At 36.6% G+C, this 15782-nt stretch overlaps 1 protein-coding gene across 4 annotated transcripts in view; it reads left to right on the forward strand.

Annotated features, from left to right (window-relative positions):
* The window catches only part of PDE1A (phosphodiesterase 1A), a 395971-nt gene that overhangs the window by 312746 nt on the left and 67443 nt on the right, over positions 1-15782 (forward strand). For all 4 annotated transcript variants that reach the window (XM_070802671.1, XM_019969756.2, XM_070802679.1 and 1 more), the window contains 2 exons: positions 6636-6736; positions 12203-12328. In XM_070802671.1, the coding sequence (XP_070658772.1) occupies positions 6636-6736; positions 12203-12328 (227 nt within the window). The remainder of the gene's footprint in view (positions 1-6635; positions 6737-12202; positions 12329-15782) is intronic.

Here is a 15782-nt window from a genome sequence, read left to right on the forward strand (position 1 = left end):
TCAATGGCTTATAACAATAATTTATCATATTTCTCAAGGGTTGTTGCTTAGAAGGTCCCAAACAGAAGGTTCTCACTTGGGGTCTCTCATGTGATTGTGACCAGCTAGCAACTATGGACACAGATATCTGAAGACATCACTGGGCAGGGATCCACAGTGGTTCAGTCATATGGCTGGCAGTTGACGATGGCTAGTAGCTGAGAGCTCAGCTGGGCTTTTAATGAAGAAATCTTTTGGAATATCACTGCCAATTCAATAGAAATTCGCATTATATTGACAGGATCAGCGAGTAATATAACTGCTTTGGAGTTAAGGCCTGCTTGGGGGGAGGCAAAAACCAAAAACCTTTACTGATGCAGTAGCAAGATTCTCTTGTAACCTTCTAGAAGGCTGAATTATATGTAATCGTACCTTTGTATTCTCTCTTTAAGTTGTAAATATAGATATCACTCAGTTAAGGCATAAATGTGCCCAAGGAGCCAAATCAAATGTAGTCATGGTTGGACCTGGTCCTTGGTTGAAGTTTACTCATAATTCATTTGACACTTAAAGGGAGGAAGCAGAAGTTAGCAATAATAAGTAGAAACAAACATTCAAAGATATAGCTTTAAAATATTGTACCATTTTAAAAAGTAGTATGTATGACTTTCCTTATATCTGTTTCTCTTCCCAGCATATGTGCATTTCTTCCCGACCCAGGGATTGAACCCGGGTCTCCCGCATTGGAGGCAGATGCTTTAACCTCTGAGCCACCAGGGAAGCCCCATATGCATACACACATGCACACAGATTCTTATAAAGCTGGTTTAATCAGACTTCCTTGTTGCAGCTGTTCCTTGGACTCTGTTTTCCCTGGGTTTTATATGCATGGCAATTAGTGTGAAAACCAGAGTGCCTCCTGACTCCTGCACATGCTGTTACATGGGGAATAAATGCTGTAACATCTTCCTGGTTAGATCTGCTTGCTTTTTCCTTTCTAAGGCCTTGGTCTTGAATCTGATAGTGAGGTGGTTTTCATTTTACATGTTTATCATTTCCTGTTTTCTGAATTCTGTGGCATTGAAAAGTTAAATGAAATATTTAAGTGTTAGTCTGAAATGGAAACTGAACTAATTACGTTTCCTCAGAACAAAATAGAATGGAAAAGCTCTGCCTGCTTTGGTATAAAACTATCTGCTTTAATTATGAAGTATGAGGAGAAGATATATGCCATTTCAGGGTGGTAGATAACCAGGATGTTGTTTGCTTAAGTACTGCAAGTGTAAAGGCAACCAAATAAAAGTCTCCTAGTTCAGCTTTGCAATCTCTGTGCTAAAGATGACATTAAACAGATGAGGGATGCTATATTAGCGGGCAAATAGAGAAATTCAAACCCACAATGTGAGTTTACCCTCAGACTTGCAAGGAAGGCTTGTTCCAGAATCTAACAAGCTATTCCAACTTCTCTGGGAGACGGGAAATCTGGCCCAGCCTGGCATGACTCCTAGAAAGTTTAAATTGTTAGTAAAGATGACATAGTCACTTTTTGAGATACTAACCGATAAATATAACTTCACTATACTATAGTAGGTTTGGTTTAGAAACTTATTTCTAAATCCATCCTTTAACAAGAAAAGTGTTGGTGGACTCAATTCTTATCCCTTAGCTTGGCCATTACAAAAATAGTTGAGTTGGAGACTGTCAGTGTTGTCTAGGATCAGGAAAATACATTTAAACTAATGTGAAATTTTATGATTGATGATGAGAGGAAAAGCAAAATGAATTTTCAGTGTACTGACTATTTTGTCAAAACTAGGTTATACTACCAGCTCGACAGTTTTTTGCAAGCTATTTTAATAAGCTTTTTAGATTAAAAAAAAGGGGGTAGAAGTTGAGTATTAATTTTCACACATATGAATGTATTGGTTCTTTGAAACAAACAAACAAAAAAAGCCTTATAGAAATATGCATTTAGCTGAAGATCCAAAGATTTGATATGGAGAAGACAGGTTCACTTACATTAATGTTTTAGGCAATGCCCTGCTGTTTCAGAACGGTCTTATCAGCATGGCGTTTACAGAGCACTCCAGTAGCAGCCTAACACTATCAGGTGGCCAGTGCAGCCTGTTAGCTGCGAAATGTTCACAGGACCGTTGCCTGAACGGGATTGCGATGGAGCCATTGTCCTTCAGTTTGTTGGCATCATATTGGGACACTCTCAGGCCTGGAGTAGGCAGTGCAGAGCTGATAAGACAGTTGACCCTCTGTCTCCGTCTCTCTCCTTGTATCACTTGTTGCTCTGTGCAAGGTGACAGGGGCGTGTGGTAGCTTGAGCTATTTGCTAAAGATCACCATGTACTGCCAACCTGCTTCCAAATGACTCTTTGAATATGAAACCATCTGAGAGCCTTGGCAAGAGAACACTTGTATTTGAGGGCTCCTGGCATTGTGTTCTCTCTGATACTGAGTCTAAGAGAAGTACTTGAAAACTATTCCTTTGGAACTTGCAGTCCTCTGACTACACCCAGAAATAGCCCCTCATACCTTGAAACTACTCAGTTTTTCTCCAGTCTACAAAAATATGCCACTATGTCTCTATTCCAAAAACTCCATGGAAATTCTGTTCTTGCAAATGACTTCCAATCCAACAGTGTTTGGAAGAGTGGACACAGTGTGGGCTTTCAAGGCAAGCAGATATTGATTTCAAACCTAACTTCCCCACTATCTAGCTTTCTTGCCGTCTACTTCTGTTCCCTGGTCACTAAAATGTGGTTTAATAATGCCGACCACCTTGCAGTATGACAGTGAGGAGTAATGATATCATATGTGTAAACCTAACCTAGTTCCTGAAACATAATAGCAATTAGTACGAATATTATATTTATTATACTATATATTAACTTACATGTATTATGTATTAATACTATTATACTCACTTTCCACATTGGGTTAGTTATAGAAAACTAACTCAGTCTATTCAAAGGGATAGAGAAAAAAGGTTCAAAACTACCTGTAATGTAAGGGGTTATTAATTATGCTTTTTTAGATACACCAGGAACTAACAGGTTAATGTGACTTTCTAACCTAAAATTCTCCCAGCCTTATACACACACACACACACACACACACACACACACACACATTCTCTATTGTATACACACACACACAAAATTATTCAGATATGAAAATTACATCATAAGTCTTAAAGCTTTGTTAGCTTCTCTACCCATCAGTGTATCCAGTTAAATTATCTAGAAATTCTGCTTTTGAAACCTTAGAAGAATGTATTTAACATATTGCCTCCCTTAAATAATGAAGGCTATTGTCATCCACAGAAGGAACACTGTGATCTGTTGAAAGAACAGAAATTTTGGAATCAGAGATATTTCAGTTTGAATTCCTGCCCTGCCATTTGAAAGCTATGTGACCTACTGTAGATTGATTCACTTCTTTAGGATTTGGCTGTGTTATCTGCCAAATGAGATTTAAAACTTACCTTGTGAATGGTAAATAGGGTGATTATAAAAATTAAATGAAACCATCTGCCTAAAATGTCCAATTAATGTTAGTTCCTTCTCCTTTCTTTCCATCAACACTGTACATGGTGTTAATGGCGGTTAATACCTTTCTCTGGTATAATTTGAGGGCTTTACAAGTAAGTCTGCCTGGGCACTTCTCTAGGCAAAATGCAAGTTAGATGAAGCACAATACCTACACTCCTCATGACTCTTCATTTTAACTCTTTATTTCTGTCCATTGGGAATAAGAAGAACTTAGGTTATGTACTGACCACTGTTCTGGTTGGGAAGAGTGATATGATTCAGGTTTATTCTCTGTGACTTGTCCTCATGAGTCATTTACAAAATCCTTGAATTTAAGCAACCATTTTCTGAGTTAGAATTCTCATTTGACACCAGTATAAAATAAATTGTCAACTAAGGAGATAAAAATTAGCCTCCAGCTCTACTTTCACTAATATGAAATAGATGTATTTTTTCAATTAAATGTGAATGTTCAATGTTTCTCTCTTCCCAAACTAGTTAAATTTAATTGTTAAGATGATAGTGTGACAATAAACAAGATGACTTAATGAAGGAAGTACTGTTTATGGGAGGCAGAGATTAATAAGACCCAAAACAGGAAGCATATATATAATCAATTTTGACAGCTAGGAAGATAACAATTTTAAATGCTTTGAGATAATCTATAATTAAAATTTATCTCTGATTTCCCAATTTAATTTTTTTACAATTGCTTCTTCATAGTCTCTGTTATCATAGTGGATATAAAATGTTGCTTTTAAAAATCACAGATAAGTCTGTAAATCTTAAATATAACCAATAGGAAATATTTAAGAAGATGGGTGATTTTTTTTCTAACAATTTTCTTTAATGAAGCGATGGATTTCTGGGGGTTACAAAATCTGGTTTAACTTAAATTGCTATTCATTTCATGGTATTTAATTCCATAGTCTCAATGGGGACATTGGAGGCTCAGTCCCAGTTCAGCCTGTAATATAAGTCTTTACGTCATTTCCTTTTAATGACTCACAATTAAATGAACCTATAAACACAATGCAGCTAGTTATATTAACTCTCCTTGGTTCTGAATATCATTTCTGCTTCAGTTATCCAACTGTGAGGCATTTATTTTTGAATTGCAATCAGTAAAGATATGTTAGTTCACTATTATTTTCCAGATCCAATACCTTAAACAGTATATTTAAGGAAATGAAAGTCACTCAGTTGTGTCCGACTCTTTGCGACCCCATGGTCTATACAGTCCATGGAATTCTCTAGTCCAGAATACTGGAATGGGTAGCCTTTCCCTTCTCCAGAGGATCTTCCCACCCCAGGGATTGAACACAGGTCTCGACATTGCAGGTAGATTCTTTACCAGCCGAGCCACAAGGGAAGTCCATTTAAGGTAATAAGTTCAGTAAAATGCCATTTATTCTGTATTTACTATATGATAAGACTTAAAGTCCACAGGGGAATGGTCACTAATTCTCTTTTCATGGAAACTGTGCCTGAGAGAGTAAATAACTTATTTGCCAGGTTTAAAACCAGAATTCTCTGATTGCAGTCTCTTTCCACCATTCCCTATTACTTCCTCCTAATATTAAAACTGGTGAAATTCAATTCAACAGACAAATGTTAAGTTCCTACTATGTGCCAAATAACCATGATGTGTTATATGAAAGAAGCAAAGATGAATAAGACTGTGCCTTTTGGCAGCCATGAAACTCAACAGTGTCACCTCCACTGTTTGATCCATAGACTTAGAGTGGCTTCTCCTTGACTTTTATTCAAAGTCCTAATTCATCAGCTCTAATCAAGGTAATCTACCGACTCTTTCCCATACTCCACCTTCTCTTTTCAGTCTCCCTTCACTTGACTCTCCAACACAATTGTACTATTAGCAGTGCAATTTCCATATAGGCCTCTACAGTACTCTTCCATATTTACTCTTTCTATTTAGAATCTCTCTGTTCTCAAGCTTGCATTTAACTACCAATATTTGTCCATCCTTCGTCCAAGATCTACTGCCACCAAATAGATGTCCTATCTATACCTTTATTCTGTGAGTTTTCATCAAGTATGCATGTACTTTACATAGTATTTTTCTGCTACTTTGTGCAAAGCCTTTTCCATGTATATGGAATAAGACCATTAAGAGCAAGTTCCATGTCATTTTGGATCTTCCATTCCTGCCGTCAAGTACTACCCACTTACAGCGCTCTCCAATAGAATTTCCGTGGTGATGAGACGTTTTCTGTCTGCACTGTTCTGTAAGATAGCCATTTGCCACTATTGAGCAATTGACATGTGACTACTGTGACTGAAAAAGGGAACTTAATTTTACTTATTTTTAATTTAAATAGTCGCATGTGATTGTCATATTGATCCATGCAGTTAAAGTGTTACACAAAATGTGAGTGGTGAACAAACTATTGAATTACCTAAATGAACTTATAACAGTAGAGAAAATTTGTTAAACCGTCTAATTGATAACAACAAAATATCAATGTATTTAAAGCAGTGCTCTGGATTTTATGTGAAAACATTTACTCTTTCATTGCTATTAAGTTTCACTGTATCGTCATAAAATAGATGTATTATAAAGAGCAAACGATAAACTCTTGGAAACTCTTCTAAATTTCTAAATATAAAACTTAAAGTTCAGTTTCTCTAATGACCAAAGTAAACATTTTCAACTCTTTTCTCATAGTAAATTCTTCTACAAAAGTTGAGCTAAAAGACATTTTAATATTGTATGAGTCATATGTTAAAAATTACTAAACTCTAAATGATTTCATTTAGAGTTTGGGTAAGATTAGCCTTACCCAAATTGGTAAGGCTGTAAATTCAAAATTCATTTAGAGCTCACCTTTTAAATGATAGAAAATTATCATTTTTTCCAATTAACAAGGAAAATTATGATGTCTAGATTTTTAACTTACAAGTCATTAAACAATCATCAACCTTGTGAAGCATCCACTATGTACAGTTAATGGAGATGAAAAAGGGAAAATTATTTAAACTTCATAAAAAGAATTTTATATAATGATTTATACTGTATGCAATGAAGCTTTCTATAGAAAGACAACATTGACTCTACTTTTGATGTGATGGAATCTTTCCTTAATTTAATAGCACTGGCTCACTGAACTGGAAATTTTAGCAATGGTCTTTGCCGCTGCCATTCATGACTATGAGCATACAGGGACTACAAACAATTTTCACATTCAGACAAGGTAAGGTAAAGGATTAACTTTTCTAAGTTAAAATTTGACATTTATTTTTCTGAGTATTACTTTTTCTTTAAGAGGATTTCAAAATAATAATGAAGATGTCTAAAAAAATGAATTTAATAGATTTTAGCAAAATGCCTTCAGCTGCAAACACTTCGGTCAGTTCCTATTTATCCAGAATCTTTTATCTTTTTGTGGCATATTTAGCAATTTAAAGAACATAAAAATGTATAAGATCGTTTTTCTGTGCCCAGAACTTATATTAAACTGTCACACAAGTCAGACATTTATTCACTGGAGCAAATCTTGCATCATTTGTTTGATGGCAGTTTGTCAGTTTCATGTCAAGGCATCAGTTCAGTGTCATTATGTATTTGAAAGAATGAAAATTTATTTTTGAAAAAAAAAATCTAAAAATAAAACAAATCTTATTTCCAGGTTAATAAGCAATGTTAAAACAATTAGAAAATTGGATTTTTAATTGTGGTAATAATGGTAGTTATTAGAATCAAAATATCAGAGTAGAGGTGCATTAGTTGGTGAAGGCTGTCACACAATACTACAGTTTGGGTGGTTTAAATAACAGACATTTTCTCAAAGTCCTAAAGACTGAACATGCAAAATCAAAGTGTAAGCAAGTTTGATTTCTTCCGAGGCCTCTCCCCAGGCTTCCAGATGGCTGACTTCTTGCTGTGTCCTCAGTGACCTTTTTCCTTGCTTGAGCATACCTTGGAGTCTCTTCCTGGTCTTACAAGGACATCAGTCATGTTGGATTAGGGCCCCACCCTTATGACCTTTTTTAACATTAGTTGTGTCTTTAAAGGCCTTAGCTTCAAATGCAGTCACATTCTAAGGTACTGGGGTTAGGATTATAAACATAATTTGGGGGAATTCGTTCAGTCCTTAATAGAAAGGGGCTTTAAGCTCTTTCTGGTTGCAAAGAGATCTCATTGCTCGAGAGGCAGAATTTGGTCCAGGATCATCAGGATCTGATTTACTTGTATACACGGGATCCTGAATTTCCATGTTTTCCACTGGTCAGAGATGGTTAAGATGGAGATGTAAGTTAAGAGACTGATTTCACTCTGGAACTACTGTAGATCTCTCTTCTTGTTGAGGGAAAACTAAGCTGAAATATTTTTTGTTGTTTATTTTTAGCTCCTAGAGTAGATTGAGATTTACATAAAAATTTAACAGAAAGTACAGAGCTCCCAAGTACTCCTTCCCCAACCCCACAGTTTCACCTGTTTTTAATATCCTGCCTCAGGTGTGGTACAGTTGTTACAACTGATGAACCAATATTGATACATTATTATTATCTAAAATCTATAGCCTACATTTGGAGAAGGAAATGGCAACTCGCTCCAGTATTCTTGCCTGGAGAATCCTGTGGACAGAAGAGCCTTGATGGGCTGCTGTCCATGGAGTCGCACAGAGTCGGACACGACTGAAGCGACTTAGCATGCATGCATAGCCTACATTACAGTTTACTGCTTGTGTTATCCATTTTATGAGCTTTACAAATGTATAATGCCAAGTATCTACTATTACAGTATCATCCATAAGAGTTTCACTGCCCTAAAAGTCCTCTGTGCGTCATCTTTTCATTCCAGTCTCCCTCCTTCCTGCTTTAACCACTGCAATCCCTGATCTTGTTAAGGTCTCCAGTTTTGTCTTCTCCAAAATGTCATATAGTTGAAATAATACAGTATAAAGCCTTTTCAAACTGGTTTCTTCTACTTAACAATATGCATTTAAGTTTCCTCTATGTCTTTTCATAAGTTGATAGCTCATTTCTTTTTATTACTGAATAATATTCCAGTGTGTGGATGTCCCAGAGTTCACTTATTCAACTACTGAAGGATATCTTGGTTTCCTCTAAATTTTAGAGTTTGTGTAAATGTTCATTGCAGATTTTTGTGTGGTCTTTTTTTGTGCACTTTTTTAACAGCAATATTTTTAAAACTGACTTCCTAACTATAGGAATTTGTTGTTTTTATGTGGGGAGCATAGAAACATTAAAATACTTGGCATTTTAGAGCTTCAAGGGATCCTACAGTGACTGAGATCCACATTCTATAACCTCTGGTCTAATCCCCACAGTCTAAGAAAAGAAAACAAAGATCTCAATAGAGGAAATTACCTAACTATATGCACATAACCACCTGATGGCAGTAGCAGGGTTGAGAAACTGAGATGAGGGACACTTGCTCTCAATCCAGTCTACTTAATGTAACTCTGCTCCCATGGCCAAAGACAGACATATAACAGTCATAATAGTCTTTTATGCTAAAGGCTATAAAACAGTCTTTTATAGCCTTCAATGGATGGACTTGAAAATTATGGCCCCTTGACAGAGACAGAATAGTTTGAATTCAGACAATGAAATGTTGGAGAAAGCATTCTGTCTATCCTTACAGTCTCCCAGATTAAAAGAGCATAAGTGACCAGGAAGACCTTGAAGTCTGGTTGTGCAGCAAGAATGTAACTAACCACACATTTATAGCATATAGAGATGTCTTGTTTTCGTTTGTGTTAAACATCAAAGGAAAGGGAAACTATGCAGATCATTTTTGCTTAGCAAAGGCTCTTCTACATCCACTAAATTCATAAGTGGGATTTTAAAGACAGCTCATTATTGAGCTGAGTATGGTCACAGTTTTGGGAATTAGAGAAGGGAGCAAGTGATTTGCTTCCAAAAAACATTTCTTTACTTTGCAAAGTAAAGGCAATGGACTGGCCTCCAGCAGCAGTATAAATTATCATTCCTAGCTTTCTCCTTTTATCACTGATTTACAACTGGATGAAGATTCACAACTTACTTTAGACAGCAGAGAAGAAAAGTAGATGATGAAAAAGAAGGAGGAGGAAAAAGAGAAGGAGAAAGAGGAGAGGGAGGAGGAAGATGAAGCGGAATACACTTTTTACCATTTTATATTAAGAAGCTTTGTATAAAAAGTGAGGGAAAGGTCTAGTATTTTATTTATTTTCTTATAAATTTTCTATTAGGATCAATTATTTAATGGATTAATTCTACAAGAACTTGAGCATTTTATGAACAAAAAGTTTGCAGTGATCACAGATACAACAATATGATGTGCTTTTAGAAGCTCTATTGGCTTCATATTTTGTCCAAATATTGTCCAGTATTGGTCTTATGTTACTGATATTAATAATTTCTATTTTGTATTATTCTTTGTTATTTGTATTTAGAGTTGCTTTTCTAATATGGAAACCTATTTACTAGATAATGCAAAATGTCTGAAAAATAATTTAAAACATGGTGCAAGGTTAGATTTGAGTTCAACACAGACATTATAAGCCATAGAAATCCTTGAAAGTGTAAATAAATAGAGATAATTTCCTCTTTGTGAAAAGCAAATACTAAGCTACATGTTACCATGGACACTGAGTATTGCTTAGAATTTTGTTCTTTCCATAGCAGTCATAGATTATCTCAAACATTAAAACCATTCTGTATTCTCAGCATCTTGTTGGATTTATGAGACAAAATCACATAGACTTTGCTGTAATTAAATCTGATTAAAAAACACAACTTTGCTTCTTGCTGAAAGGAAGAAATAGTGATGCTTAGATCCCTATCATACAATAAACTTGACAAAATGACCATGGCTCAATCTGAGATTGTATGACACAAAATATGTGATTTGCAAATCACAGTTCTACCCATGATCTCAGCAAATTTCTGAAGATACTTGCACAAAATATATTTAATTTTCTCTCAAAAGGATTGCATATATGTGTTCCTAGTTCAGTTTTCTGTATATTGAGCTATGATTATTGATAATAAAATTTAAAAGGAAATGACCTATTAGGCACTAGAATAGTTACTTCCTCTTTTGTTTCCAGAACTATTATAAAAGTGGAGTAACATATGCAGATAGCTAAGGGCATATATCACCTCCCCACAATAGATTTCCTATTAAATTTGATCTTTAACAAAGAAGCAAATGCAATACAATGGAACAAAGATAGTCTCTTCAACAAATGGTGCGGGAACAACTAGAGAGCCACGTTAAAAAAAAAAAATCCAGACACAAACCTTATACTGTTCACAGAAATTAATTTAAGATGAATAATAGACCTAAATGTAAAATGAAAAACTCTAAAACTCCTAGAAAATAACATAGGAGAAAATCTAGATGATCTTAGGTATAGCAAGAGAGTTACAAGATTAGCCAAAGAGTAGGAGAAAATGTTTTCAAAAGGTGCATATGATAAAAGATTATTGTACAAAACATATAAAAAACACTTAAAACTCAACAACAAGAAAACAAACAGCCTGGTTTTAAAAATGCTCCTTAACAGACACTTCACCAAAGAAGACACACAGATGATAAATTAGCTTATGAAAAGATTCTCCATATTATATGTCATCAGGGATATTCAAATTAAACAATGAGATATCACTATGCATCTATTAGAAAGGCTAAAATCCAGAACATTGACAGCACCAAACACTAGCGAAGATGTGAATCAACAGGAAATCTCAGGCGTCACTGATGGGAATGCAAAATGATACAACCATACCGGAAGACGGTTTGGTAGTTTCTTATGAAACTAAATATATTCTCACCATATGAGCTGATAATTACTCTCCTTGGCATTTACCCAAAGGAGCTGAAAACTTATGTACACATGAAAACCTGCACATGGATATTTATAGCAGCTTTATTCATAATTGCCAAAACTTGAAAGCTACTAACATGCCATTTAGCAGGTGAGTGGATAAATAAACTGTGATACACCTAAATAATGTAATATTATTTAGTGCTCAGAAGAATTGACCTATCAAGCCATGAAAAGATATGAAGGTAACTTACATGCACACTAAAAGGTACAAGCATCCAATCTGAAAAGGCTACATAGAGTCATATGACATTCTAGAAAAGGCAAAACTGTGAAGAAAATAAAAAGACGAGTGGTTGCCAGGTATTAAGGGGATGGGAAGGGAAGTCTGAATTGGCAGCTCACAAAGGATTTCTAGGGCAGTGAAAATACTCAGTATAATACGTTAATGGTAGATACATGTCATTTTACATTAGTCCAATCCCATAAAATTTACACCACTAAGAGTAAACCCTTAATGTAAACTATGGTCTCTGATAACAATGTTTATGTAGGTTCATCAGTTCTAATAAATGTACCTCTGTGGTTGGGAATGTTAATAATGGGGGAGGCTATGCATGTGTGGGACCAAGGGATATATGGCAAATCTTTGTACGTTCTGCTCAATTTTGTTGTAAACCTAAAATTGCTCTAAAAGTCTGTTTTTTAAAATTGTTATACAGTGTAAAACAAAAAGGAAACTAAGTACCTCTGTAAATTTAGGTGTTCAGTTATTGGATTTTTACTGATATTATTATGCCTTATGACTTGAGTATTGTTAATAGATACTCATGAGGTCTGAAGAAATCCTCTAGCAGGCATTTTGTTTTTATTTCTTAGGTCAGATGTTGCCATTTTGTATAATGATCGCTCTGTCCTTGAAAATCATCATGTGAGTGCAGCTTATCGCCTTATGCAAGAAGAAGAAATGAATGTCCTGATAAATTTATCCAAAGATGACTGGAGGTGAGTTTCAGAGGAAATATAGAGGAAATTTAATTTCAGGGAAAATGTTATGTGATTTAACATGAAGGAAACAGATGAAAGGCAATCCTTTAATCACAAAACAAACTAAATTCCCCTTGACTGGAAGATTAGTACTGGAAGACTATTCAGGAACAAGGCTCTGTAGATGGATCTGAACTATTTCAAGGCCAATTCAACATCTATATGCATCATAACCAATCCAAAAGACCACGTATCACATAACACCTTAAGATACATAATTACATACTCCTTGAAATGGTGCTAAAGTGCTTAGTCACTCAGTCGTGTCCAACTCTTTATGACCACATGAACTGTAGGCCTCCAGGCTGCTCTGCCCATGGACTTCTCCAGGCAAGAATTGTGGAGTGGGTAGCCATTCCCTTCTTTAGTGGATCTTCCTGATCTAGGGATTGAACCCGTGTCTCCTGCATTTCCTGCATTGCAGGCTGATTCTTTACTATCTGAGCCACCAGGAAAGCCCTCCTTGGAAGGGAGTTCTGCTCAATTGTACCGATATGTGGTCTTACATTTATTCAGAATTTTTGTGTCTGATTCCTTCATATATTACTTTTCTGTACATGGATATGAGCTTTTCCAAAAAACAAAAACTCACCATTTGGGGAAAAAACTACAAATATGCTAAAATGACCTAGATGCAGAGGGTAATCTTAAATATTGCTCCAAACCATCTGTATTCTTAAAAAAAAATTTACATGAAAAGGTATTGCTTATTGCCATGCAGGAGAAAATAATAAGATATACCCCTGCCACTTAGCATACATTTCCTTTTTCTCTTGATCCTCTCTGGTCATCATTGTCCCCTTCATTTACTATAGGATTGCCAGATACATCAAATAAAAATAAAGGACATACAATTAAGTGTAAATTTCAGATAAACATAGAGATTTTTTAGCGTAAGTACATCCCTAGTTAGCTCTATGGTGGGGTTAATGGCGACCTCCTCTAAGAGGGCTTATGCCGTACCCAAGCCTGCTGCACCCAGAGCCCCTGTCCCTGTGGCAATCCACTGCTGACCTGTACCTCCACAGGAGATGATCAAACAGTTCTGTCTCAGTCTTTGTGGGGCCCCTGGGTCCTGGTGCACACAAGGTTTGTTTGAGCCCTCTGAGCGTCTCTGGCAGGAATGGGGTTTGATTCTAAACTTGAATTCCCCTTCCTAACATCTTGCTGGGGCTTCTCCTTTGTCCTTGGACGTGGGGTATCTCCTCACAGCCACTCCAGCACCTACCATCTTACTGGGGTTTCTCTGACCTTGGACGTGGGGTATCTCCTCATGACTGGTTCGGCGAAGTGCAGCCACCGCTCCTGATCTTGGACATGGGGTATCTCCTCTCCACACAAAACTGTGATCAGTAGACTGAAAACATGCTCCTTAAGTTCCTTGGCTACATCCTTCAGGTTGCCCGGGACTAATTCCAGATCCTCCATGATGATCTTGATCTGTTCCTTCACCTTGGTTTTTTTGGGATTCCAACAATATTAGAGGGCCCACAAAATCACTGCAGATGGTGATTGTAGCCATGAAATTAGAAGATGCTTGCTCCTTGGAAGAAAAGTTATGACCAACCTAGATAGCATATTAAAAAGCAGAGACACTACTTTGCCAACAAAGGTCTGTCTAGTCAAGGCTATGGTTTTTCCAGTGGTCATGTATGGATGTGAGAGTTGGACTATAAAGAAAGCTGAGCACTGAAGAATTGATACTTTTGAACTGTTGCGTTGGAGAAGACTCTTGAGAGTCCCTTGGACTGCAAGGAGACCCAACCAGTCCATCCAAAAGGAGATCAGTCCTGAATATTCATTGGAAGGACTGATGCTGAAGCTGAAACTCTAATACTTTGGCCACCTGATGCTAAGAGCTAACTCATTGGAAAAGACCCTGATGCTGGGAAAGATTGAAGGCAGAAGGAGAAGGGGACGACAGAGGATGAGATGGTTGGATGGCATCACCGGCTCAATGGACATGAGTTTGAGTAAACTCCCGGAGTTGGTGATGGACAGGGAGGCCTGGCTTCCTGCAGTCCATGGAGTCGCAAAAAGTTGGCCATGACTGAGTGATTGAACTGAACTGACATCCCTAGTATTCTGTGACCTACTTATATTTTTTAAAAAGCCTTTATCTTTAACAAAGATCTCATTAAATCAGTTAACACGCTGAAAACAATCCAATTTCTGATGCAAACATCAAAGTTTTGTTTGTTTTATAATTTAAATCAAGCTAAAAGGAAATGTCCAAACAAGTAACCTGGGATTAAGATCTGCCTTAAAATAAAGAAATAAGAGGTTAATTTAGAGTTTAAAAGAGGCCCTAATTTCCCGTCATTATTTTTTTCAAATATTCAAACTTTCTGGTATTTCAAGGCCAGAAAAAATATGGGCTCACTTTTACAGACATAGAAAAAGCTCTAATGTGGGAGGAAAGAGGCATTTTGTTTTGGGAACCCACTTCAGGTCTTACATTTCATTCCACAGGAAACATAGCCCAGTTGGGTCACCAACCTAGGAAGGATCTAATCATAAAAGGCACCACTGTTGGGTATGTGGAAAATAGAAAGGTAAGGGTAGAATCAGGTGCCGAGTTGGTTCCTAAGGTCCCAGAGATTGACTGTTTCCATCTAGAATATTAATTTATTTCTTCATCAGTGATTATCCTTCCCAGGGGTTATATTTGCATTATTAATTTTTGTTATTCCTTTGAATTAACCCTCTTCTTCTCTAAGTTGATTCTGTTGCTGTTTCAGTGTGATATTTTTCTGTTACACTCTTTTCTTTCACATCTTTATTATTTATTCTAATAGTTTGGTCCTGTAATATTTTATATTTTTGTACAGTAGCTTACTGTACAAAACAAGTAGCTTACTGTACAAAACATCCTAATTGAATGGTTTTATAATTTTTTTTTTTTTAGCCACGCCACACAGCTTATGGGATCATAATTCCCCCACGAGGGGTTGAACCTGTGACCCTGGCACGCTTGTACCAAGTCCTAACAACTGGACTGCCAGGAAATTCCCAAATTTGTTTAACAAATACCATAATATTGTTACTGGGTCCAAGCTTGCTCTGTTTGCTGCACAACAGGCCAGTGAATCCTAGAGACGAGGTGTTGAGGCAAGGAAGAGACTTTAATCGGGGAGCAGTCAGACAGAGAAGATGGCAGGCTAGCACCTCAATATAGCCATCTTATTGGTGTCTGGATGCCAGGGTTTTTTTATAGATTAGAGGTGAGGGGAGGTGAGAAATCAAAGGGAAAAGGCTATTAATGTTGCAAACATCTCCTAGAATGGCAAACCTCAGACAGGGAATGTGTTCATTTCTTCCTTCCTGCCATCCACAGCTGGACAGGGTTGTGAACAGAGGCACTTGAGTTTAACAGTCAGGCAGAGGAGCAAGATTCTCTGAGGCAAACCAC

The sequence above is a fragment of the Bos indicus genome, chromosome 2 (assembly GCF_029378745.1).
Source record: "Bos indicus isolate NIAB-ARS_2022 breed Sahiwal x Tharparkar chromosome 2, NIAB-ARS_B.indTharparkar_mat_pri_1.0, whole genome shotgun sequence".
Taxonomy (NCBI): Eukaryota; Metazoa; Chordata; class Mammalia; order Artiodactyla; family Bovidae; genus Bos; species Bos indicus.